General features: G+C 37.5%; 1 protein-coding gene across 4 annotated transcripts in view; it reads right to left on the bottom strand.

Moving 5' to 3' along the window:
- Window positions 1-7,216: 7,216 nt before the first annotated feature.
- The window catches only part of HACE1 (HECT domain and ankyrin repeat containing E3 ubiquitin protein ligase 1), a 49,894-nt gene continuing 31,552 nt past the window's right edge, over window positions 7,217-25,558 (bottom strand). For 3 of the 4 annotated variants that reach the window (XM_066179488.1, XM_066179489.1, XM_066179490.1), the window contains 6 exons: window positions 20,098-20,294; window positions 15,315-15,446; window positions 14,508-14,606; window positions 14,119-14,189; window positions 8,567-8,680; window positions 7,217-8,126 (listed from right to left, as the gene is read on the bottom strand). In XM_066179488.1, the coding sequence (XP_066035585.1) occupies window positions 8,024-8,126; window positions 8,567-8,680; window positions 14,119-14,189; window positions 14,508-14,606; window positions 15,315-15,446; window positions 20,098-20,294 (716 nt within the window). In that variant the 3' untranslated portion in view covers window positions 7,217-8,023. Of the gene's footprint in view, window positions 8,127-8,566; window positions 8,681-13,016; window positions 13,191-14,118; window positions 14,190-14,507; window positions 14,607-15,314; window positions 15,447-20,097; window positions 20,295-25,558 lie in introns of those variants that run through there. The other variant, XR_010720064.1, reaches the window with a different exon arrangement.

The raw sequence follows: 25,558 nt of genomic DNA, 5'->3' as shown, positions 1-25,558 counted from the left end.
GCAGCAAAATCAATGGAAATATTTTAGATACTAGGCACTCCTTTTTTGAGGGATGGTAGGAGTTGATGCTTGGCATTAATCATCACGTAACTATGTGTCACCCTCAAAATTAGAGACCTTCAGATTCTTTGCTGGTTTACTGCTTTCTATCCTGTGTTCCATCCTGCTCAGAAGCCTTCCTGATGCTGTGAAGTTTGATTTATCTGAAGGGGAGGGTAATTGCATGGAATTGAAAGATCTAATATGCCACTGTAGTAAAAATAAGGTATGTTCTAAAAAAGCAGCATCTCTGTAGAGCTGGAGGACAGCACCCTGGATGAAGAAACCAGCGCATTTCTGGAAAAATCAAGGAATTCCCCACCCTCGTTCCTCAAATGGCTGAGTTTTTCTTTAAGTGCCACCCACTTCAAACACAGACGTAAAGTCTTTTCATGTACGTACTGCTCATTTTACAAAGATACAAGTGCACTGGGCTTTATTTTATTAAACCAAAAATCATATTCATTGCAAATACATATTGAAGATCCAGATAATATTTAGAGTCTCTACATAAAAGAAATAAACACAGACTCTAAGTATAGATCACATTAGTGAGAGCTTGTACGTATAGAAAAAAGGTAGGATCAACACAAGATGGACTTTTGGGATGGGTTCAACTTTAGGTGGTTAGTCTTGGGACAGAAGTTGCCAGGCGATGTTGAATAGATACAGAAACTGACCCAAATAAGAGGAACATGACACTCACCATGAAGGCTTCTGAAAATTAAATTCACTTCTGCCTCAAGGAGAAAGTAAGATTTGCCATAGGATAACTCCTATGGCTTAAAAGCAACTTTTCAACTTGGTCACAAACCAGAAAGCAACGCTTAGATCCTTCTTTATCTGAAAGGTGAGGAATCAGCATTAAACCATGGGGATTTTCTGTCTTACCAGAAGCACCTCCCCATTCAGACCATCAGTGTCTAGGTGTAAAAGCCTCCAGCACCAAGGCTATCCTGACAAGATGGTACTTGTAGGGCAAATTAAAGCATCTGAGTCACACCTGTATGGAGCATCCCCACCAGTTCACTGGTTATCAAACATGACTGCTTTCCAGACAGACCACAGGAATGAAAATATTCTCCCACACAGTATCAAACACACAGTCATGGTGACAGGGGAGGACAAGACACTGAAGCAGAGGCAAGCCTTGGAGAGACTTTGGTTGATCCCAAGCCCTTCTCTTACCATTTTCAAAAAATTGTGACTGGTGAACACTAAACATCATTTTCAAGATACTGAGGTTTCTTTTATGACAGCCATCTGCTCCAGTTTGCTCCAGCTGCCAGAAGGGCTCAGCAGGATGGGTGTGACAGAAGAGCAAGTACACTCCTGAGACCCCACCCAAGGACAGTCCCCAAGGAACAGAACTAAACCCTGGGTAAAAACACAGACACTATGTCTGGATACTTCCACATAATCCCTGCCAAACTCATCTGCTGTGCACAGTGTCACACAGGCACACAGAAGCTGTCTCCTCCCTCAGAAGTTTACAGTCTAACTGCAATAGCACAGCCTACATACAGAGACATGAAGGGATTCACCGAGGTTATAAAGGGCGTCAGTGGCAGACGCAGACATCAAATATGAGCTGCAGCAGTCCCCCTGTCATCTGCCTGTCCATTGAACCTTGCTGTCTGTTAACTACAAAGATACATGACAAAGCAAAAGCCCCTGGTGAACTCACATCAAACCACTCAAGACTGAGTAACCGAGAAGCTTGGTACTGGAAACAAGACAGAGAGACAAGCAGAAACAAAACCTACAGGCCAGCAGGGCAAGACATGGTCAAAGGTATTTTTTTTTCTTTTTTTTTTCTGTAAAAGACCGTAAGAGAAACCTTTTTTTCAGGCATTTACACACACACACACACACAAAGTGCACATTGCTATGAGCTGTAATTACACACTGCTGGACTTTTTTAGACAGTTTAAACCAAAGTATTAATGCAGCTTATAGAAAGCATAGCTTTACATTAAAGTTTATCACAGTGGTTCACTCATACATTTCTATTATTCCAGTCCATTCCTCTGGTAGTGTTACCAGTGAAGACACAGGAAATTGTCACACAATACACAGAAACTCTAACGAATAGCAAAGACTGAAAGTATGTTTGCCTGGTCTAAGACAGTTCTTAAATTGCCACAATCCAGTCAATACTGAAGATGGATATTCTAAATACACTAAAATAAAAACACTTCCAAAGAGAACCACAACCTAAACAAAGACACACAGAGATTATTTCCAAAACAAATAACATAAATAAGGTGCATTTTAAAATGATGTCAAGGTGCTAAGGACCAAAAGCACAGATACGACTATTAACCCTCATGTGCCCTGCCCATGGAGTTTACATTTAGAATTTCCTAAACTGGAGACACATTTCAGCAGCTATTCATGCCACTCTGCTTAATGGGGAGCATCTCACCTGCACAGAAGGGGGCCTCTTCTCACATAGAATTTGAAGTGATGCCCTTTCAGCAGAAGCTTAACTTGCTTTAGCAAACACTGCCAAAAAATCTACCTTAAGGCATGGGGTGGGGGGGATATACGAAAATGACAAGTCAGCAGTAGGCTCATTCTGAGGTAGCATCAAACATAAAGAAAATCCACCATGCTCCAGCAACCCTCCTGGCTGAGCCCAACCAGTCTTCCCAGTTTCAGTGGCAGCAGACTGCAGCCTTCAGACCCGGCAGGGAACAAAAAAGGATTGTATCTTTAGGAGGCCCAGGCACTTTTCCCATCTGCCAGCCAAATGACATATCTGTTCTCAAAACACCCCTGTTATTCCACATTTATACTCAGGACACCACTCACCTCTTTCCTGAAGATACTTTCCACTTTCAGAAGTGTGCCTCTACCATTCATTTCCTCTTTTTTCTTGCTTATGGCCCTACACCTAAGAGCATCACTAATATGTCCCACAAATCAGGGGTAAAGCACAGTAGTTGTCTCCAAGCCACCTCTCCAGACTTAATCTAATACAAAATTTAGATTCCCCATGGTACAATCCCATCTTTTAGCTGGCATACACCGAAAAGCTATGCTGTCTTAACATCCACAGCCATCCAAATACCAATCAATAGCTGCATCACTTTGTAGAAATAAAGACAGCAATTAGAAGAATTAATCTAAAATAGTGCTTATACACTGACCTAAATTCAGCAGAATAAACTTACCAGCACAGAAAAGATGTCCATTAGATACCTGTGAAATCTTTGCCCTATGCATGTTAACTAGTATCATTCTTCAAGTATTCGGTTTTCTTTCCAATCCATGTAATTTGTACACCAAAGGTGTTTTTATATACTGGACAGCACTGGGTTCAGTTTCCTTTTATCTGGGGTTATAAATTTGACTAGACAGCAACAATTGCTTTTTAATCTAAGCAAACTGGTATGTCAAAGGCAATCAGTATGGCAAAGCTATCCCAGGAGTATCCTAATAACCCCAATGAACCACTTGGTGTTGTATGAAACTGAATAGTTGAACTCTTGGCACAGAATGTCACAAGCACTTAATGCAGCAAGTATATGCAGCTGCAAACAGCGACCGCGGGGACACTTCCCTTCAGTGTCTGTACTCTGGCTCAACTTCTGCTCTTTTGGCATTAACCAGTTTCCAATCATATCAGCATATTTTATTTTTTAAAAACAATTTCCCATGGGAAAAACCCTGACACAAATTTAGGGATGTTATTTGCTATTCCTACCAACAGTTGCTTGTTACATCCAGAGAAAAAGGTCAGGAAAAAGGTCAGAAAAAATATCTTCTGATATAAGAGAAAATCTCTCAATATAAAGCAGTTAATAAAATAAGGAGACCACACAAATGATTGACACACAAATGACATTGATTTCAGAGGAAATATTTCAGTGGACCACTGCAGGCCACCTTAGCAGTGTTTTGAGCCTAATCTGTAGCATTTCAAACATATTAAGCAAGCATTTAAAAAATAATGTTCTCCAACCAAATTATATGCCATTTATGGAAAGACATGCAATAATGCCATTTTGAAACCCAAATTAAAGGTGCAGTCCATCTTAATTCCATTTTCATTAATATATTCTATTAGTTTGAATTACATGCAGATTTTTAAAACTGACACTAGGAATACTGCTTTCACACATAATTAGAAATGTTTCAATCTACCTAACTGCACGGAGCTATTTTTAAATGAAACTACCTAAGTAATTACCTAAGACTAAGTCAGTAACCTTACACTAGACTTCCTTATACGAGGGGATTCCTACTGCCTGTAAACAACAGCTAGCCCCACAGAAGTACATTAACTCTGTTAGTGTTCTTAGAGTGTAAAAATGTTGTTGAATTGACACATCTGTCTATAAAACATGTATCACAGTCCCTTGTCTATCTATCTTGCCTCTTGTCTGTATGATTATCTATAGTAAGTCTGGATAAAAACAGATGTTCTGACTTGAAAAGCACTTATCTTTACAACCCAAGAATCCCAGAGGAGGTTTAATCTAGTTGATTTAAAGCTTTGGTTCTTAGCATCAGTTTAGTAGTTCACTGATTCTACTTCTTAAGTAGACAAATGCTCTTCTATGGACATGCTAAAATTTCTCAGTAATAATAGCTGCATAAACTACTGACTTGCCCATAATTTCTAAAGCACAGGTGATCCTAATTTTTTTTTTTTTACTGTGCATGTGAAAGTCTCCAAGTATCTGGAAAATTCAGGCCAACCACCATCTTCCTCTCATTCCATTTTCAATTTTATTTGACTATGGAACATACAGTAGAAGTCATTAAGCTGCATTTCACAGTTTATAGTTTTAATGGTTTTGCAACAATAGATGCACAACACATTTTCAAGCATCAAAAACTAGGCTTTGCTATCTAACTTTTCATAAAGATAATAAAAGCTAATGAGCACTCATGATCTATGATCTGACAAGACATCTGTTCTGTTCTTTCCAAGATAAAACATTCACCCTGCCTTGTTCTGGCACAGTGGGAGAGAACAAACATAAACCAATTAACCACCCTAAACTATAAGCTATATCAAGTTATAGTTTCTCAACAGGCTTTTTATACCCTGTTGCTAATAGGGCACAGGTGTCCTAAAACCAGCCTTTCAATGCAGTAATTAAATCCTGTAACTTCACATGGTCAGCTGCAGTCAACAGCATTGTTCAGTTTCAGCAGGAAAAAACCCTCTTCAAAACAAGGAATAACAAGGTTGATGTTATAACAGGAGTCCAGTATCAATAGCTCTCTTCTATTATCTACATATTTACATCATGCTTTCTTATTACAGGAGGATTTTAGAGGAATTTCATTCTGATCTGTTAGGGGGGTAAGTACTGCAAACATTACAAGAAATCCTACAAGATACATCACAGGGGACATGACTAACATGGGGCACAGAGGCAACAAGAATAACCTGCTTTACCATTGCAAGGCTGTAACAGGGAGATCTGTCATAGGAAGTGGTTGAGAACATTAAAACTCTGCTCTCCTTTACATTTCAAAACCAGCTGCCAAGCATGTTAGGTGAACTGATTGAGACCAAATTCATCTTGTTGTCACCTACAGCATAATACAGAACTGAAAAAAAAATTCTTTTTTGTCTTCATTCAGCCTTGCAGTATGACTTATTTTGAACACTGCAGGAGCATGCAATGTTTTGGCATCCTGGAAACTGCTGTATATTACTGTAAATAAAACATGTGAAAGGGGAAAAAAAAAATCACAGATTGCATAGCAGTTAATGAACATTATTTACAGTAAAACCTTAGATAAAGACAAAAATTCCAGTTTACATAAAGAAAACTAACACCCAATGCCTGATAAATACCTCATACTGCTCAAAACACTGTCCTCCATCAATCTACCTTGCAGAAGCAGATAATAAAATAAGCAATAGAACCAGGGAACCAAGCACAGCCCAGCTGTGCAAGAAAGCAAAGTACTTTTGCTAAACTGAAGAATCCAAGGTAACTGAGATTTAATGTTAAAACCCCACACATCCTCAAACATCTAACCTATTCAAGTAGCCTAAGCTTCCTCAAGCATGGCAGAGAAGAACAGCACTTCCCCATTGACTGAAACAACAGCCAAGCAGCTTTCCCTGGACTGTTCTGCTGGAAGAGTCTGCTCTTTCCACTAACTAAAACTGGTATTCTCCTCCTGTTGCAGCCACAGACTCTGCCTCAGAACTTAAACCAACATTTATACACATGCACAAACAGAACCAAAAAGGAAATTAGGCTAATAAATTCATGTATAAAGCTTAGTCCAGAGGAAAATTACCGTGGCAAGATGGTAGTTTTAATTTAAAGCATGCATAACCTCTCTCACTCCCCCAGAGAGGTTATGCATGCTTTAGATAAAAATAAATAAAATCTGAAAAAACCCAGCAGCCTAGGCAGCCTAAATCAGCTGGTGAACTTAGGCTACGCATGTATTAACACTTAGTGTAGGAAAACATCAAGGGATCAGTAGGAAACAGTTTCTCCTGTGGACCTGAACCTTAAAATTTGAATGTTTGGTGCGTTTGCTATGATCAAATTAATTTGTGAGCTCTTCAGATCTGTAATATTTTTCTCTGATATTCTTCATATCATTTAAACCTTGCAGACATAAATTTGATGCTCATCCATTAGCATTTTGGTACATTTTTGGATCAATTTTTTCTGTCTAGTTTCATCTGGAAAGATTCTAATTTGCATGATCAGCTGGGATGACCAGATTAATTTACAAAGAAAAAAACCACCCACAACTGAAAAAACACACCACCAACAAAAAAAACATTCCTAGTATGAATCAAAACAGTAACGTAGGCCTACCCCACAGTTCCTGGAAAAGCAGTTCAACAGCAGAAGGAGCAGCACTGTCAACCCCAACATGTGCAGCTACTTATCAAATGTGCTGAGGTCTAGCTGTGTATTTGTGGATAAGTGTAACAGATTCTAATTCTAATATATAAATTTTAACACGAGATTCTAACTACCATAGTTTTGTCAGTTAATCTCATAAGCTCAATTGACTTCCTTGTGCATTTTTTTATGTCCATCCATCATACACTTTGACAATGATTCCTCAAATATTGGTTCCATGACAATTTAAATTACAGAAAGACTATTAAAATCCTGATAGAAAAAAAAAAAATAATCTGCTCACAGAGACACACAAACTTGTCACATTCCAATTCTGGTTAAAATATTAAAATTTAATTAATACTTTTGAACATACAATTAAATTAAGGAAAGAGTAAAGGCATTCAAACAACGGATAAAGATCTTAATATTTACAAATTCTAAACTGCAAGTTGACTATAAAGTCACAAATACTTTAAATATTTAGTAGAATATAGTGTAAATTCTAATATAAACTAGACAAACTCAATCTGTTGGGGTTTTTTTCCTGTCATAACAGTCTAATCTTTACATATTATATACATTAGAATACTAAAAAGTTATAAAATTTTCTTTCTGTTACTATGCAAAGAAATGGAAAATACATCAGCTCTGTCTTACTGTACAATATTCCAATTGAACTTTCTGTAGTGGTCTGCAAAAATAAATGGCACTTTCACATGCAACAAGGCATAAAGTACAACTCTTTTCATTTGCAGTATTTCATCTGAGTGCAAAGTAAACTGCAATGCAAATGTCATTCAACCACATAGTTGGAAATCAAATATAAACTGTGGAAAGAGATTCTGACAAACTTCCTCAGATTGAAGTAATAATGAAAAGCATGTAAACTGATTTCCATACAGATCTGTAATTTTAAAAAATGAAAATACAGCATACTGAGAAGTTTGTTATGATGGTATCAAAGCTACCTTGACAACACAATAATGGAGAGAAAGCTGATGATGTTGCGCCAGTTCTGAAGCCCAGCCATGCCAATGGGCTGCAGCATCTAAGATGCTTTTCTATTGACAGTTTCCAAAATTACTTCTGCCACTCAAAATTGCACATTAACAGTCAGATGGGTTTTCTAGACTTCATTATGCCATTGTGTAACCATAGCTTCCACAGTGCAATGCCACAAGAAGCCTGTCTTTCAGGATTTCTTTACTTGGATACTCAGGTAACTTGAGCATGTTGATACTGAAAAGGAAAAAAGAAAAAAAAAAAAGACACCACAGTTCATCAAAAAATTCAACAGTAAAGATTTCTGATTAAAACCCCTGAAGAGATCACATGTATGAAAGAAAACAGCCTGTGTAGACTTATTGTACCACTGAGCATTTGAATATATTGTAGGAAATTATGTTGTTTTTTCACTTCAGTAAGCTATAATACAATAACTTAACTTTAATATTCCTTTATTTCACTTCCTTTAATTAGACAAATTCAAGTTGCAAACAAAGAGCAAACATAATGTAACATCATTTGGGATAAAACCCACCACTTTCATGTTGGAGAGTGAGTACTGCAGAAGCTGTTTAAATATTTTGGACCTTTTAATATTGTAAAGAACTGTACTTTTGACTGTGACTAACATGAAAAAGCCTGGCTTTAAGATATTTTAAGAAGAGTTAACATACCATGTGCTTGATGTTGGTAAAAGATTTGCAGTATATGGTACAGCAGCAATAGTAAAATTTTGCAACCCGCTGCCACCCATTATATGGGCAAAACCACCATGAGGCACCCTGGAACTGAGAAAATGTACAGAAATTAGAGCAGTGCGATAATGTTATACGGCAAAAAAAAAAAGTAATCTTTACAATGAAAAATATCTCAGGATAATTTGACAGTTACTTTTACGTAAGTTCCTTTTTTCTTACTGATATCAAAATTCTCATTGTCTAAAAGCTTTTAATTACAAGACTGAGTAACACATTAGTCCACTTACAGTAGGCATCATATTGTTTGACTGACATTTAAGATATTTCTGCCTGCAAGGACGACTCATTTCTATCACCAGTTTCTGTAGCAGAATGTTCATAGAATCAGAATATTCTGAGTTGGAAAGACGCCACAAGGACTGAAATCTAGCTCCTAATTCTGCAGGGATCATACCATGTGCCTGAGACTGTTGTCCAAACCCTTCTTGAACTCTGTCAGCCTGGTGCAGTGACCACTTCCATGCGGGACCTGTTCCAGTGCCCAGCCACCCTCTAGGGGAAGAGCCTTTCCCTAACATCCAACCTAAATCTCCCAGACACAGCTTCACATCATTCCATTGGGTCCTGTCTCTGGTCACCAGAGAAGAGATCACTGCCTGCTCCTCCACTTCCCCTCCTGAGGAAGCTGCAGACTGCATGAGGTCTCCAAGGCCCCCCTCAGTCTCCTCTTCTTCAGGCTGAAGAGACTGAGTGCCCTCAGCCACTCCTCATGCAGTTTCCCCTCAAGGCCCTTCACCATCTTCATGGCTCCTTTGGATGCTTTCTAACAGATTTATATCCTTCTTATATTGTGGTATTATCTCAGTTAAGACAAACATGTCTATTTATGTTTAAATTTTAAGCTACACCACAAACCAGCTTATTCTCTGATTACTATCTGTGGGACAAATGACTAAAGTGTCCTTGACATGTCTGTTCATTTACTACTTCAGACCAAATATCTCAAGTAACTAATAAAACCATTATATCAGTCACACTATAGCCCAGTGACAAACTATGGCAAAACTAGAACACACTAAAAAATCACTAGCATCTTCAGGAATGCAATCTCACTTAATCATATGACTCTTTTTTTTTTTTTTTCCTTTATCAACACATTATTCAAAGATTACTCCAAGTCTAAATGGGCAATAGCCCATCATTCAGACTCCCTCTCTGTCATTCTACACTAAAAAATAGAATAAAATTCAGATATTCAGATCTTTTCATAATTAAACTGACATACACTACAAGATAAACATCTTGCTAGCACAGCCCTTGCATCCAAAAAAACCTCAACCTCCCCCCCAAACTCCACTATAACGAAAAGATGAAGGAAGTTGAATGCATTAGAAACAATGTCACCCAGTAGGGAGAGGGTGATTATCCTTACTCTGTACTTGGGGAGAAATATTCACTCCAAGCTCCCCACTATAAGATTCACAGGGACATAATGCAGCAAGCTGAGTGAAGGGCCACAAAGATTGTAAGGGATTAGAGAACCTGACACAAGAAAAAAGCAAGCTGGGACTGTTCAGCCTGGAGAAATGAAAACTCAGAGTAATCTGATCAATGTGTATAAATACTTGAAGGGATAAATAAGATGAAGCGGTGGACCTCAGTTATAGTACAGGAGGCAATGGGCACAAATTTCCATTTAAATATAAGGAACACTTTTTTACTGTGAGGTGGTCAAACACTAGTACAAACTGACCAGAGAAGCTGAGAGGTCAGCATTCCAAAACCTGTCTGGACAAGATCTTGAGCATCCAGCTGTAGCTGACCCTGCTCCGAATACCGTGTTGGATTAGACAATGAAATTACATCAGTTGGTTAGAGCATGGTACTAATAATGCCAAGGTTGATCCCTGTATGAGCCATTCTTAAGAGTTGAACCTGATAATCCTTGTGCATCCCTTTCAACTCAGAACATTCTTTGAAAGTCTTAATCTCCAGAGGTCCTTTTCAATCCCAGATATTCTGTGATTTTGTAGAATCTGATCTGATAAAACAAAATAAACCTTCCAAAAAGATGTAACAGCTGTTAGAATTCTGGATTACAAGTACCTATACTAAAAACAGTGCTCCCATATTCACCGAATCAAGTGACTAAAAGCCAGAAGCAAGTGTAACAGAAGAAGTAATGTTTCCACTCACAGTAAAACCACCTGGCAAAAATGTGAAAGCATAATGGTTGCTGCTGCTGAATGTGAAGGAGGTGGGACACGACTCACAGTAATACCTTTAAAATACACCTTTTAGAACTAGTTGTAGTATCCAACACATAAATCTGTATTACCAAGCTTAACAACAGCAATGTCGAGCATACAGTTCTAACACTGCTACACAAAGTAAACACTTTGGAGAGAAGTGCTGATTATTTGCAGCATATTATTTCTGACACAAATGGAATTGTGCTTACAGCAACAATTCAGAACAGTTGTAAAGGTGGTACACCAGTACTTTCATACCATGGTTTTGGCTCACATTCCAATACAGTCCTGCCTCCCCTGCAATGACTTTTTCCTCCTCTCTGTTAAACATCCCACATTCAAATCAGCAATAAAACAGACACTTAACTAGCTGAAAATTTCTTTCAGTCCACTATTATCTAGAAGTTTTTTCAATGTAACTTATTATAATACTTTCCATATAACAGGTTAAAATTGTAAAGCATGGTCAAGGCTTTGAACATTTAAAAGGAAGAGATTGCTGCCAAGTTGTTCCTCCAAGAATGAGTTTTCTCTCCAAGCAAAACACTGCCAATATAGTAAAGAAAACCTTCCAAACAGATGCAAAAAATATCACAATAGCTGTGGACAAGAGCAACAATTCAATTTCAAAGCGTCGGAAATTTCTATGTTTACATCTGAATCATGACTTTTCTACCTATTTTTCCACTGACAAGTTTTGCATAAAATTTGCTTGGAATGAAAACACTGTAGAAGAGTTTTTGAGCTTGTTTCCTTATGTTTTCTTAATCTTATGTGACAGTAGACACAATTATCTTTCATATTTAACAACTATGCTGAATTTTCCGTAAAAGAGCATAAGCACAGTGCTTATTGCTCAAAAAAACTACAGTAACTAAAGAAGTTCTATACAAACTTTGCAGCTATAGAATACAAATAAAGTAGAATTTATCATTTAGAATCTATCAAGTTGTCATCACTTCCTTCCAACTGTTCACTAAAAATCCCATCAGAAGTTGCCAGTGGAGAATTAACAATAAATTAGCCAAATACTACTATAAATACCAAACAGATCAAGAGGGGGAAAAATAAGAAAAGCTTGCTGAATTGGCAATATCATCTCAAGCAGCTGTTAGCTGAGAAAGAATAAATGGCATCGTAAGTGAACTTTCAGATCCCCAATACGAGCCACAAAAACATTTAGGATTTTTCTTGAGTGTGCTAAGACCTCCAAATATGTTCAAACTTTGCTCATGACAATTACTATTAAAAGACGTCTCAAAATTGGTATTAACGACAAATGCACTATTATCTGCACTGAAACTACCAGAGCAAGACTTCATAAGAGAAAAAGAGAAAGAGATGCAAAAATGCGGGAAGAAGACAAAAGGCTAAGTTTGAGAAATATTTAGAGATGTCAGAGAAACACTGAAGACATAATCATAAATCTATTATATTTAATTCATTAGATTAATTTCATAGTCTTTGACTGGAAAGAAAGAAAGTTCCACTTCACACGCACAAAAAATCAAGTAAGTGAATGTACAGAAGAGATTAAAGGGAAATGAAGAAAAAAAGACTTTTGAATGTAGCCTGCCAACCAGTACCCATAGAAACGAATTCCTCACTAAGGCCAGAAAAACATAGTTTGAAATCAGGTACACTTTTAATATAAAATTTTACTTAAGATACCAGCCCAACTACTGTACTAGGCTCACAGAAAAGTCAGCACCTAAATCTTCCATTTAAAACAAAGTAAGACTGTGTGGGGGCTTATGTGCAAAAATGCCAGCTGCATATCACTATTAGAGGTAACTTTCAAAAGTTAAGTATTTATGGAAAAAAAAAAAAATCTATCTATTGCATTTCAAACACAGAAGAAAAAACAAAGGGTTCCTCCTAGCTGATACAGAAAAAAAAACTCTGAAGCAGATTGTTTTTAAATTCCAGACCTGAGTTCTTAAAGCCACAGCAAAAATCTTTCCCACTAACAAGAAAATGGATAAGAACAAGACAGGTGATTTGTGACCAAAACAAATGATGCTGACACACATATTAATCAGACAGTGTAACTGTTTACTTGATAGACAGTGCCCTTTAGAATCCAGTAGATTATCCCAAATGCCATGAAAATACTGAATGCCACTTCAGTATCATTCGGAATGTTTTAAGAAGCATTTGAAACATGACCTTACATTTTAAAGATCCTTATTTGCTGTCTAGATTTAGAAACGGACCAGTCCACTAAAAACGAAAGACCAGCAGTTGGCATGCCACGCATGTGCAGTTACAACTTCAGGAATCGTTTCTTCAGAGGACAAAAAGATCAATATGCATATACAACTAGCTTCTTAAATCATCCATGATCCCTAAAACCAAGGAAATTCATAATAAATTGAGTGAAACTAATAGAATTTGGAGACTGGCACATTTGATGATACATCTGTGATTATGAAATTCCTTAATATAAAAGTAGTTTTGATGATCGCAATTTGCATTTTATCATTGCCTAATCACAAAACTTATACACAAAAGGTCAACTACTCTACTAATCCTGGAAAATTAAGGGAACATCAAACTAAGAATATGCTGTTATCTCTGCCTGCTACCAGAAAAAGACTGGATTGCACAACTCAGGTGTCACATTTATGTCTATGGATCCATTTTGTGAAATGTCTGTACCCACAAGTTCAGCAACTCACCCAGCTCACAGGGCCATTTATTGCTAAAACATTCCCTCACTGCCCCCAAACCATAAGGGAAATAAAAGTGATTTTCCCAAGAGAACAAATAGAATTTAGGACAGAAAACCTTTATAAAGCAGACAGTCTTCCATAAGGTTACATCTTTACTTATTTTGACACACTGTACTGATGTTAAATTCAACTCAGCTTGAGGGGAAGGATATTCTGTGTACACTGACTGAAGTGCTACCTACTTACCTCATATATTACAGCCTCAGCTGATTACCAGAAGAGCCAAGAGACACATAAATATGCAACAGGAACAAGAATATAAAGCTCAGTTAAATTCACTATGGCCTTGTCAAGAACGGCCTGGACAGCAACACAGGTCTCTTGCAAAGTGGTCAAGTATAATAAATATGTAATCAATCATTTTGCAGACAACAGAGACAGCAAAAGTACTAACACGCACTTTGTCTACTTTGAGCAACTATAGAACAACCAGTATGCAAAACAGTTTCTAGATGATCTTTCAAGGTCTCTCAAGTCTGTCTTCTTATTTCAGAGTGTTACATCTAGACAATGCGTTTGTTCTTACAGAAGAGTCTCTCACCTGCCAGTAACAAACTGTAATAGTAACACTCTCTCTTCCTGAGTTAGTTCTTCCACCACGTCCCAGAACCACTAAATGACAAAAAAGTTAGTTTGTATTTTTCCATTAAATATTTGCAGTACTTGAAAATGTACTGATAAAACAGTAAATGGAATATATGTCAGCTTGCTACTTAAATTATGGAATTTTTTTGTACCAAATCCATACGTAATTAAGTTACTTAATGTAGAAATACAGTTTAAAAACACCTCCACAAATTTCCATCAAAATAAGCTTCCAAAAACACATACAGATAATGACAACAACAAAACCACAATTTTTTGATTAAATAGTCTACATTATTAAAAAAAAAAAAAAAAAAGAAGAAGAAAATAAATAAATAACTTTACCTGAATAACTTGGTCTCCTCTCTCATAGCCACTGGTGTATTCTGTATTTTTTAACCAGTCATTCACATCAATTTCTGGCATACCAGACAACAAAAGCTCCTTCAGGAGAAGCACATAAATTGTGATTAGTCCTCCTGACTAAACACTTATTTCAAGAGTTTATGCCATTTTAAGAAGTAATGTTTTAAGCTTACAGTGCTTTTTCAGTTTATTACAAACTTATGGAACCCATGACTAAATTTTAACACATGAAGATTCTTGAATTCAAGTAACTTCACATAATCTGTTTAAGTATGCACTAGCAAGAAAGAAAAATTATTGCCAAAGAACCTATAAGAAAAAATTACTGAGTCTTGCCACGACTTCAGAGAAAATCTAAGATGTGTTTGTTACAGAAGATCAAACCAGCAACAAAAATTTACTGGAATTTGACTCTGTGACTCAGAAAAAATGAAGATATTAGACAGCACCTCCTTACTCTCTCAACGGATTTCTGTCCTCCTCAAGGAAACTATGCAAAGACTTAAAGGCCAGAACATGCTGATTCCATACTGAAATTACAATTTAAGGCATTTATTACTGCCATGTGAAGCTTCAGGAAGATGGTAATCCTAAGTAATTAGAAAAAGCAGGAATACACATAATGACATCCTCACTGATAGATGCCCAGGAACCAAAGCCAATGTGAAAGCTACAAAATCTTTTTTTTTGTTGTTGTTGTTACTGAGCTTTACTTCTACATCATTTACACTGCTTATGAAGTATGCTGAACAAAGTGTTTAAAAATACGTAGGCATTTCTGCTTACCAGTTCATATTCATCAAAAAGCTGGATCAAAGATGGTGGAATGAACATATGGAATCCTTGTAAAAAGGCATTTATCTGAGGCTGAATGGCTCTTGTCATTCTGAGCTCTGTCACAAGCTGCACATACTCAGCCTGCAACGTAGAAAACAATATTAAGATGGAACCCAGCAAAACCACATAGTGCTCAAACAAACTCACACATACAAATGCAGTCCTCAATGCATTACAAATCTCTTCCACTGTAAGGCAGTAAAAGTCTCTTTGCATTTTTCATGTGGAAGCAACGCAAAATAAGCCCCTTCTGCTCGTCTCCCTTCCCTCCTAAGACAATTCCAAAACAGAAGTGTTTGAATTCTTACATGAACCAGTCAAAAAACAGGGACTCAGACTAAGACAAAGGAAGTACATAAAACTTAATTTGTCATGCCCACATCTAATACAACCTCCATTAAGCTCAACCTAAGGGCATTAAAAAAACCCAATGTTTGTAAGCAAAACTGACATTACTCAGGAAAAAGGGCTAACTTCTGAAGGAATATTTGTGAGCCAAAAAGCTTCCTTGCTTTCCTCCTGTCTCTGGAAGCTTAAAATAATACATAATAAAGCCTGCAGAGGTAATTAGTCTTAATAAGAATTTCAAATTTTTTACAAAAGTCTTGAAAAATCTCCTTAGTTTTTAAAGCAGAAAAACACCAGAAAACAATTTCCACCATAGCCAGGTAATAGACTATAACGTGCTTTAGAGATCTGGGGGCTCTTTTCTCTTTAAAAGATGCCAGCCAGAAAAGGAATCCAGCAGAACTTTGCTTTTGTTGAGAACACAAAAGCCTAGGAGGCGTTAATGGAAGAAGGCTTTTAGAAGGAGACAAGTGCCTTTTAGAAGGGAAAAGCGCCTACATTAAAATTCTATAAACACGTCTCATCTACCCTGACCAAATTACACAAGTTTAATAAAGTTTCTTTAGTCAAGAAAGTAGTTTTCTACTTGAAAACAAAATTTATTCCTAGATTATTTAAGGTACTCTGTTTAAAGAAATGCTTTGACTTTGTAATCATGACTTTTAATGAGAAAATCATGAAATGTATCGCCCAATTAAACCACCTCAACTATCAGCTTCCTTCAAGAAAACAATCTTACAAAAATACTACTTTGATTTTTAATTTTAAAATACTTCAACCAAGACTTTTAGGTTCTGAACCTGCACAAAAGCAACCAGGCTTTTTTTCTTTCCTCCCTTTCAGAAAAAGAGAATGAAGTATGAAACATTTAAAACAGAAGGATATTTTTTAAAGGCAGCTCCTTGCATTCACAGATGTACAGAGGGGTTGTTTTCTTTGCAGTTCAAAGATATCTTTAAATGTATTATCACCATTTTATTAGATTGAGAGAGTAATTAAATTGTGAAGTGCTCTGAAGAAGAGGAACATGACCTAATAATATCTTACACCGCTCCCAAAAATCTAGTTTCAGCCTAGTAATCTCCCCAGGTTGCTGAGAGTAGTATCAGTGGAGCTGAAGACACCTCCCTTCTCTGAGGACTGAGGGGCAGCCAAAGGAGATTAACTGCACTAGACAAAAGTCAGTCTGTGAATACAGAAGAAACCAGAAATTTTTGCAATACCAAGATTCAAAATAATGTTAATACTGGTTGTCTTCAACGATCAGAAACGCATGTTTTACATCTCTTAAACTGTTCTTATGTAAATTAGGCTACCCAGAAAAACAGGGTTGTGGAAAGAAAAATTCACAACCTTATTTTGAAAAATCCATTAAAAAAAAAAATACTTGTTTTATGCATGACAAAAATACTACACTGAACACTTTAAGCAGGAGAGAAAGCAGTTGCTGTACTTTAGCTGTAACAAGAAATGCTTAAAATCGCCTGGAACAGCCAAGCATCCTGGCTATCAGCACTGGCGCATGATGAAAGACCTGTAGCACTGAATTTACATAATACATGTCAGTAAACAACCTGGTCAATTTGTTTTGCTTTCTGTGCACTTCATTTACATTTTATTCCCCTCTGAAGCCTTAGGAGCACATTACAAAACAGAAATACCTACATCATTTCAGATCTACATAGTACATAAAGTTATGATCCAGCCTTCTTTAAGGAAGGGAGATTCGATTGAACACACCTTAGACAGCATCACAAATATAATGACAAAGCCTAGTTTGGGTGAGGGGCTGTTCTGTTATTTTACTTGGAGGTAAATAAAGCAGAGATCATGCTTTCTCGATTTCAAAATCCCATATACTGCGAGACAAGGATCAATGCTTACAATGATTTTCACATTCAGAGAGCAGCTCCATTTTAAAGCTGCCTGGAAAAAAAAATACCTACTATTTTACTGCCAAACAGAATGGCCAGCTCACAGACAGGTTTTGGGAGGACAGAGAAAGCCAGAGGATTGTGGAGATCTGCACCATTCTTTAATATAACATACAGTCAAACTTTGACTAGGCCTAATTTTATTTTTTTTTCCTAAAAAGTAGAAAGCTGCAAAACGATACATAGCAAAGAGCAAAGATGAATTCAGGACAAAGCCTGACTTTTCCCTTTGAAGTCTCTCCATTACCATGACAAAAGGCACTTGAACCAAGCTATAACTGTATTTCAGCTGGGCTACATGGACACAGCAATTGCAAGACATGAATATGTGTATCATCTAATTGTCCCACAACCATTCATCCATTACACAGTTAATATAAAAAAAGAAAATTACCCCATTCAAAGAAAATAACATTTTACAAATAGCTCTTACTAGTAGTGCATTTAGTCTGTTTCAGTTTTCAGTGAGAGAAAGGGACTGTTTGGGTGGTTTCTGTGCAGGGAGGGGCAAGGGTGTGTTTTATTTTGGTTTTGGCATATTTTGGTGTACGTGTTCGTTGTTTAGGTTTTTTAAGGGATAAAGATTCATTCATAATTTAATTTTAACAGGTAATCTGGTAGTGTGCATACGCAGCAAATTCTTTTAGAAGCTGAATTTTCTTCTCCCAGAGGTATAATAAATACAATGAGTTTTAAACAGTGATCTATTATTCTTGGGTAAAAGCAGGGGAAAAAAAAAAGATATCACTTGCAGAGAAGAAGAAGTGGGTTTTTTTTAATAAAGTAGACCCATTCCTATTTAAATGGATAGAACAGCTAAGCTAAAACACACTGCAAAACTATGTCACATTAAATGAACTGGGAAAAAATCCCCCAAAACCACTAAAATATACACCTCCAATTTACAACAACTTGCGCACTGCCAATAACTTGGCCAGTAAAAAAAACAGCGCCACCTTACAAATGTTTTTTGACTTCACATTTTGCAACTTCAAATTCAAAAAATGCATGAATAGTTTCAAAGCTACCACCAGAGTCACCTCTTTCTTCCGACCCTTCAAATCAAGGCTACACAAAACTCCAGTCCCCTCCTGCCATGCTGATGAAACATGATGAGAAGAATGAGGGCATCTCCTCTACATGTTTGCAATCACCTTTTTTAGACTGTGCCCCAGCTCTAAAGGTAAGAGAGCAAATTAAGCTGCTAATGGGTAGTGCCCTCATGTGGGCAAACTTCTAATTTTACACTAAATGAAAATGGATTTTAAATAGTTGTTATGAAGCTACAATTTATGTTAAATACATCTTTTTTATATACTGAGAAGACAGACACAAGAATTAATATCCTTGCTTTCTGCAACAGATAATAAAGAAATTAAGCATCCACTACCATCACAATTAGACTTGTTTTACCATCTGTATTCTTTCACAAATTACTGTATTGCAGGAATCAGTGCAGAATCAGGCTAATAATACATACTCCTGCTACTGGAACGACACTCTGCCTTAATAAAAATGGGGACTAAGGCTACAAGACTCCAGTGCCAATTGCTCCAACACAAACTGCAATGTCCTTGCAACAAAGGCTGACACCAAGCGGCTGCTCCCCAGTGCAGCAGCTGCCGATACTGCTCCTGAAGAATCCTCACTGAGCACTGAGAATAGGCTCAGCCAGCCCAACACAAATAAAAACCAGAACACAAAGCAGACATCAGGGCCAAAAGTCAGCGTTACAAAAAACTCCAGGTCTACCCGTGACACTCCTGCAGTTACTCAGAACTGTTTAGTCAGTAACTGCAGGATTCAATTAGACTGGTGTTTATCATAATTTCTAGATGATTTTCAAAACCTGGCCGTGTTTTCCTCTATTTCTCTTTTTTTTTTTTTTTTAATTAATGCTGCAGAGGAATTGGGGGCTTTTTAACGTTTTACTATTAAAGCAAATCTAAAAAGTAGGTTATGTCATACATACCAAGTGACTTGCAAATGGCTGAAAAAGCTTCCTGCAGACTTTTACTCTGTGCATTATCTGCATATTCAATAGAGCAATTCAGTGCTATTGACTGACCTAGCAGGCAGAACACTTTGCAACATTACCTATCATTTTATGTTTAACAATTGCTACTGTTCCACTTTCTTGGTATATATACCCAAGACATAACTTAAAGAATATATGTAACTTTTAAAAGAAATACTTCATTTAAATTGATCCTACTTCTCTTCCACAGTTCTGTCAGAAAGAAGAACCTCTAATCTGAGCTCTTTTAAAGATTTTAAGTAGCACTATTTCTTTAATATGCTAACCTAGAAAAAGGGGGAAGAGTGTTGGCAACTGTAATTTTTTGTGTTTTCTTCAAAACAGGTATACCATTCACCCTTCCAGTTATTCAGAAAGTCAGTCCAATGGCTTTTCCTATGCTATTATCTGCTGAATAAACCTGTATACTCACCTTGTTTTCCTGTGTAACAAGTATACTTGCACCCCCTGGCTTCAATGGCACTTCTTCCATTGCTCCAAACACATCAGTCTCAACAGAGAAGGTCAGCTCTAAACCCAGATCACTGATATCATTATCTAAAATCCACTGCAAGTTCTTTGCATACTCTGGATCAATAGATGCTACATCCTGATAATTTACAGGTATGCCTAGGGAAAACAAACAAACAAACAAACAAACAAAAACAACAAACAGACAAAACTGCTCAAATAAATAGGATAAAGCAAAAAGGGTTGATTTAATACATGGTAGAAGATTGCCCTCTAGAGAGAAACCAGAATAATGCAGTAATAGGGAAAAGGAAAAAGGGATGCACTGTTGCTAACTACAGCAGAACTGCGCAGGCTGTATTTTTAAAATACTACAGAATCAAGTTTCCTCTGTAGGTTTTTCCTCCTAGTGAAGCAAATGACATACTACTCAGGCAAAACCAATTTGCACAATTTTAGTTCACTAATGAATTTCACTAAAAGCATCTACTCCTTCTGAACACAAAATGTTAAATTTTAGTCTTAAAGTTTTCTACCTAAATTTTAGAAAAGCAAATACTGTATTTCTCTATAACAGTATCTTTTCCCCCACAGCATTACTTAGGGGGAGCATGGGAGGAGACAACCTCCCTGTACCCAGAAAACTCTGTTACTCTTCAGTGTTCTTCTTTTTAATCATATTTGAAATGAGATCTATTATACAGTTAAAAAATATTATTATAGGAATTTTACATTTCAAACTGAACTTGCAAGTCACTTAGAAACATTAAAAGCGGAGCTGCTAGACTTTTATCCAGGTACAGAAAGTCCTTATTTACAAACCCCTTAACAGGCACAGCACTCAAGTACATTTGAGCAAATAGGCCCAGAACAGAGAACCCCAGTTTAAGAAACAGAGCTACCCCCTTCTTCACAAGCAGACCACAATTACTTTAACTCTGGTATGATAGATACTTCAACTCCACCAGGACAGATACAATATCTGGGAAAAGGGGAAGGGGGTGAGGGTAGCAGTAGGTTTAGAGAAAAGCGAGTTATTGGGAAGTACTGTCCTTGCTTCACCATCTTCCATGCATTGTGCAGTGTCAGAAGGGTGCCTATTAGTAGAAGCCTTAGCACACTATGGATTGTGGCTGCAGTACCCCAGAGAAACACAGAATTCAAAGGTTAGCAGCCACTGCAAAACATCCAAGTGTAAAAAAACGTTACAGTATTTCCCTGGAAGAGCTGACAAGTGCTGAAATGGTGTGTACACAGCTGTAAGGCATTGTTTTTCAAATGAAATCAAGCAGCACTCCAGTTTAGGAGAGGGAGAGGTAACTTACTAACTAAATATCACTGTCAAATCTAACAGCTGTCTAGCAGTTTCTAAAGGACTTTCACTTTTGCCAACTAGCAAGCATATGTGCATTTGACCCACAAAACATGGAAATAATGATGTCTCTGAGGGATACACACAAAAAGTGGGAAAAGAGGATTGAAAGTAGGGATCAGAGTAGGAAGCAGGAAGACTAAAGTGGGAATCAGAGACTCCTTTAGAGAAGAAACTCAACAAGTGTTATGATGAGAGTACCCTCGTAGTCAGCATGTTGTGAGACCAAAGCACTAAGCTCAATCATTAGGTTGACAGATAGTTTACCAATGAATAGACTCAAGAAGGCAGTTATAAAAAAAATCCATCAGATTCATCACGACAAAATTTGAATCCCAGAAAATATTATGTATCTTTCTCTTGTATACCCTTGAGTAGTTTGAAAAGGAAGAGAAATCTATCTTAGCATAATTGTGAGAAGCAGGTATTTCTGTGCAACACAGAACTTCAAAGAGATACTACAGGTAAGCCCTGAGACAAGCTCATTCATTATTCAAGGTTTTAAGGCCTCCAGTTCAAAATACACTTACCCAGAAATTAATGTTCACTTTTGTTTATGCCATTTCAAGGACTACTTTCTATTATAGACTGGAATGTAAGAGTAGATAAAACAGTTAAGAATTTATGGGCTATTTGTAAGCTGGAGGTGGAAGCTTCCTTTTACAAAGAGGAACGTAACCGTATCTGTAAAGAAATATGAAGTAACTGGAAAACAGCATTAGAAAAATCATCTGCTCCTCCCCTGTTTAAGCAGAAGGCTGATAAGAAGTGTGAGAAAAATAAATCTAAGAGGTCTTACTAATTTCTGACTGTATTTCTCCCTGTGCTGCATCTGGAAGAGTGTGGCCTTAATAAACATGCAGACATTTGGAACAATGTTTGGTTTCACAGCACAAAAAAACCCCAAAAATCATGCATGCTACATATCTAATACCATATAAAGCACTTTAGTTGTGTGTTAGCTGAGTCATCACATAAGTTAATGATCTTTCCTCACCTACCAGATATTGCTGCAGGAAGATCTCAACTCACCACAGAGGAAAAAGGTAATGGATTCACATGAGTCTCAAATGTAAGAACATTTGTTCGTACAGGTTTCAGTTTCTAATTAAGGCACTTCCACATCACGTCTGTTGACTAAAAAGAAGAGTTCCTCTGTGAAAAAGATTCACAGTGCTCCTCAGACACAGACAGGCTTAGCACACAGCTGGTGGTTTCAGTGCCATCAACAGATGGATATACTTCCAGTGCAGAAAACAAGGATCTCAGTGCAAGGTGAGAAACCAAAGGAATGGAAACAGGCTCAGACTGCAAGAGACTTCATACTCCTTTACCTAAGGCCTGACAAGTAGTTGAAGGGAATTTCTATGTCTGTAACCAGATAACTTGAATTTGGCATGAACAAGAGCTAGCAAAAATAAAACAAATTCGCTCAGGAGCACCCACTGCTGCACAACTCTGATTCCTTAAACAAGAAGATAGGAGATGCATAAAGCTGATGGAAAAGGCCTTGGAAAGATTTAAATAAATCACAGTGATTGAGGCAGAAAAAGCAACTACTTTGAGAAGTGGAGGTGTAATTTTTCCAGTTCTTTGTCTCTGGTAAGTAATAAGTGATAAAGAATTGTGAATCTTCTGACCTTAAAAAGGTTTGTCACCGGTACGGACACGAAAGAACCACACTCACTCAGGTTCAGAGGTGCGCAGAGAAAGGTTATTATGATTTGGGATTTAAATAGGGTTTGGAGTTTGATCAAGGATTGGTAGATGAGAGGAACACCTTTCTGACCCTAGTGGTCAGTTCACCAGTCCATCACAGACTGGTATGAAAACAATTTACTTGTTTATGTTACATTGGAGAAAGACTCCACTAGAAATATGTAAATATTCATCAGAAGGCTAAAGAATCAGGGCGACACAAGTTCAATGTGTATAAATCTCTAGAAAGTTCCAGGATGCCTGTAAAATGGAATGTTGGAATGACAAGACCTAACTAAGACCAGTTAGACCTTATTAACAAAGACTAACGACTGCTGCTTGGTTTGCAATAGTTATCTAGCAAAGTGAAAGAAGAAAAGAAAAAGTAAGTAATAGGTCATCCTGTCAATTCAGAAACAACAAATCAAGCATATCATCACAACCCAAAACTAGTAAAGAATCCAAAATTAGCAGTCATTTCCAGAAGAGGTGATAGGAACAACATTTCACAATTTTCAAGGTAACACAGAACAGCAGAAAAGTAAGATTTTCTTTTCTGTGAATACATTCCAAGGTAATTAGTGTGAGTGTTATCCATAGCAATGAAAGCAGCAGGGCCAGCAGGTCAAAGGCAATGATTCTGCCCCTCTACCTCACACTCATGAGACCCCATCTGGAGTACTGCATTGCAGTTCTGGGGCCCCAGCATAAGAAGGGCATAGACCTGTTGGAACAAGTCCAGATGAGGCTACAATGATGATCACATGGCTGGAGCACCTCTCCTATGAAGACTAAAGGCTGAGACAGTTGCAATTGTTTCAGCCTGGAGAAGAAAAAGCTCCAGGGAGACCTTTGAGCAGCCTTCCAGTACCAGAAGGAGGCCTACAAAAGAGCAGGAGAGGGACTTTTTATACAGGCAAGTAATGACAGGACAAGGGGGAATGGTTTAAATCTGAAAGACAGTAATCTTCCTAGATATTAGGAAGAACTTCTTTACTGTGGGGGTGATGAGGCACAGGAACAGGCTGCCCAGAAAAGCTGTGGATGCCCCATCCCTGGAAGTTTCAAGACCAAGCTGTACAGGGCTTTGAGCAGCCTGGTCTAGAGGAAGGCATCCCTGCCCAAGGTATCTAAGATCCCTTCAAACCCAAATCATTCGTGATTCTTCTACTCACTCTTGATGTCAGAGGCCAAGCCTTAAGTCAGCACCAAACTGTGCCATGCAATGATATCTCTACTTCAGGATCACTTTCCTGTATGAAGATCAATGGCTAGGGGAGCCTGATGGAAGCATGGCCAACATGGTGCTGCTGCAGACTGGCTGTGTTCCACTGGCTCTTACCCAGAATAGTCAATCTCGTGCCACAGAAAGCAGCACTGAGGGAGATAGGTAAAATATGCTCCTCTGTGAAGAATATCTTGACAAAGATGACTGAACTTGCACTTTCAATGAAGTACAAGTGTTCCCTGAACACTTTCAAGGAAGATAAACAGTAAACCTGAAGTTAAGAGTTAATCTGTCCTGGACTCAGCAAACATCACAGGAAGACTGCAGGTAGACAAAAAGACAACAGAAAACCATCAAACTATCTTATACTTCCAAAGATTAGTGATTGAATACAAAGGAAATTCTGCATTCAGCAGCAAATAAATTTATGTACTTGGAGGAGTAACAAGAATGCACAGGGAATCACATCTTCTTTCAAGAGAAGTTTTTTCATGACAATGCAGAAGAGGGCCATTTTGTTCAGCAATCAAGAGGCACAAAGCTTCTTAAAGAAGAGCAGAGAAGAGCCCTAGACTACAGACAGCACCAGCTAACAGAGGTTATCCTCTACTAAAAAAGTCACATTTCTATAAAAACATCTGTCCAATCCTCTTGAATGCTACAGTAAAAGCATATGAATTAACTTCTCTCATTAAGGAGACAGGATGAGCCTGCATTACTTTTGAAACCCTATTTTGGGAAATAAGCAGTATTTGTTGGACTAGGTAGACAGAGAGGTTTTCAACAGCAGGGCTTCACCTTTTTAAAAACCACTGCACAAGTGAAGAACTTCAGACATAATCAAGAATGTCTGATAGGTTTTTGCCAGAGTTCACAAACATTCTCAGCTTTGTCTGTCTTAAAGTTAACTAGGGAACAACTATTTTCATTTCTCAGGAGTGACACTACTCAGAAGAGCAAATGGATTTCACAACTGTGATTCAAAGAATTGTTGTGACTCTGATGTACATAAAAGACTAGCAAGAAATTAACTTCCAAGGCTTTTTCACTCTTAACATACACACAAAAGTAAAAAAAGAAAAGGTTTACTACTCAGAAAACTGTTATGACTAATAAGCAGCATTT

The sequence above is a fragment of the Chamaea fasciata genome, unplaced genomic scaffold, assembly GCF_029207755.1.
Source record: "Chamaea fasciata isolate MVZ Bird 193981 ecotype frontalis unplaced genomic scaffold, bChaFas1.0.hap1 SCAF_3, whole genome shotgun sequence".
Classification (NCBI taxonomy): domain Eukaryota; kingdom Metazoa; phylum Chordata; class Aves; order Passeriformes; family Sylviidae; genus Chamaea; species Chamaea fasciata.
The sequence above is the reverse complement of the archived record's forward strand: the minus strand, read 5'-3'. Positions and strand labels throughout refer to the sequence as shown.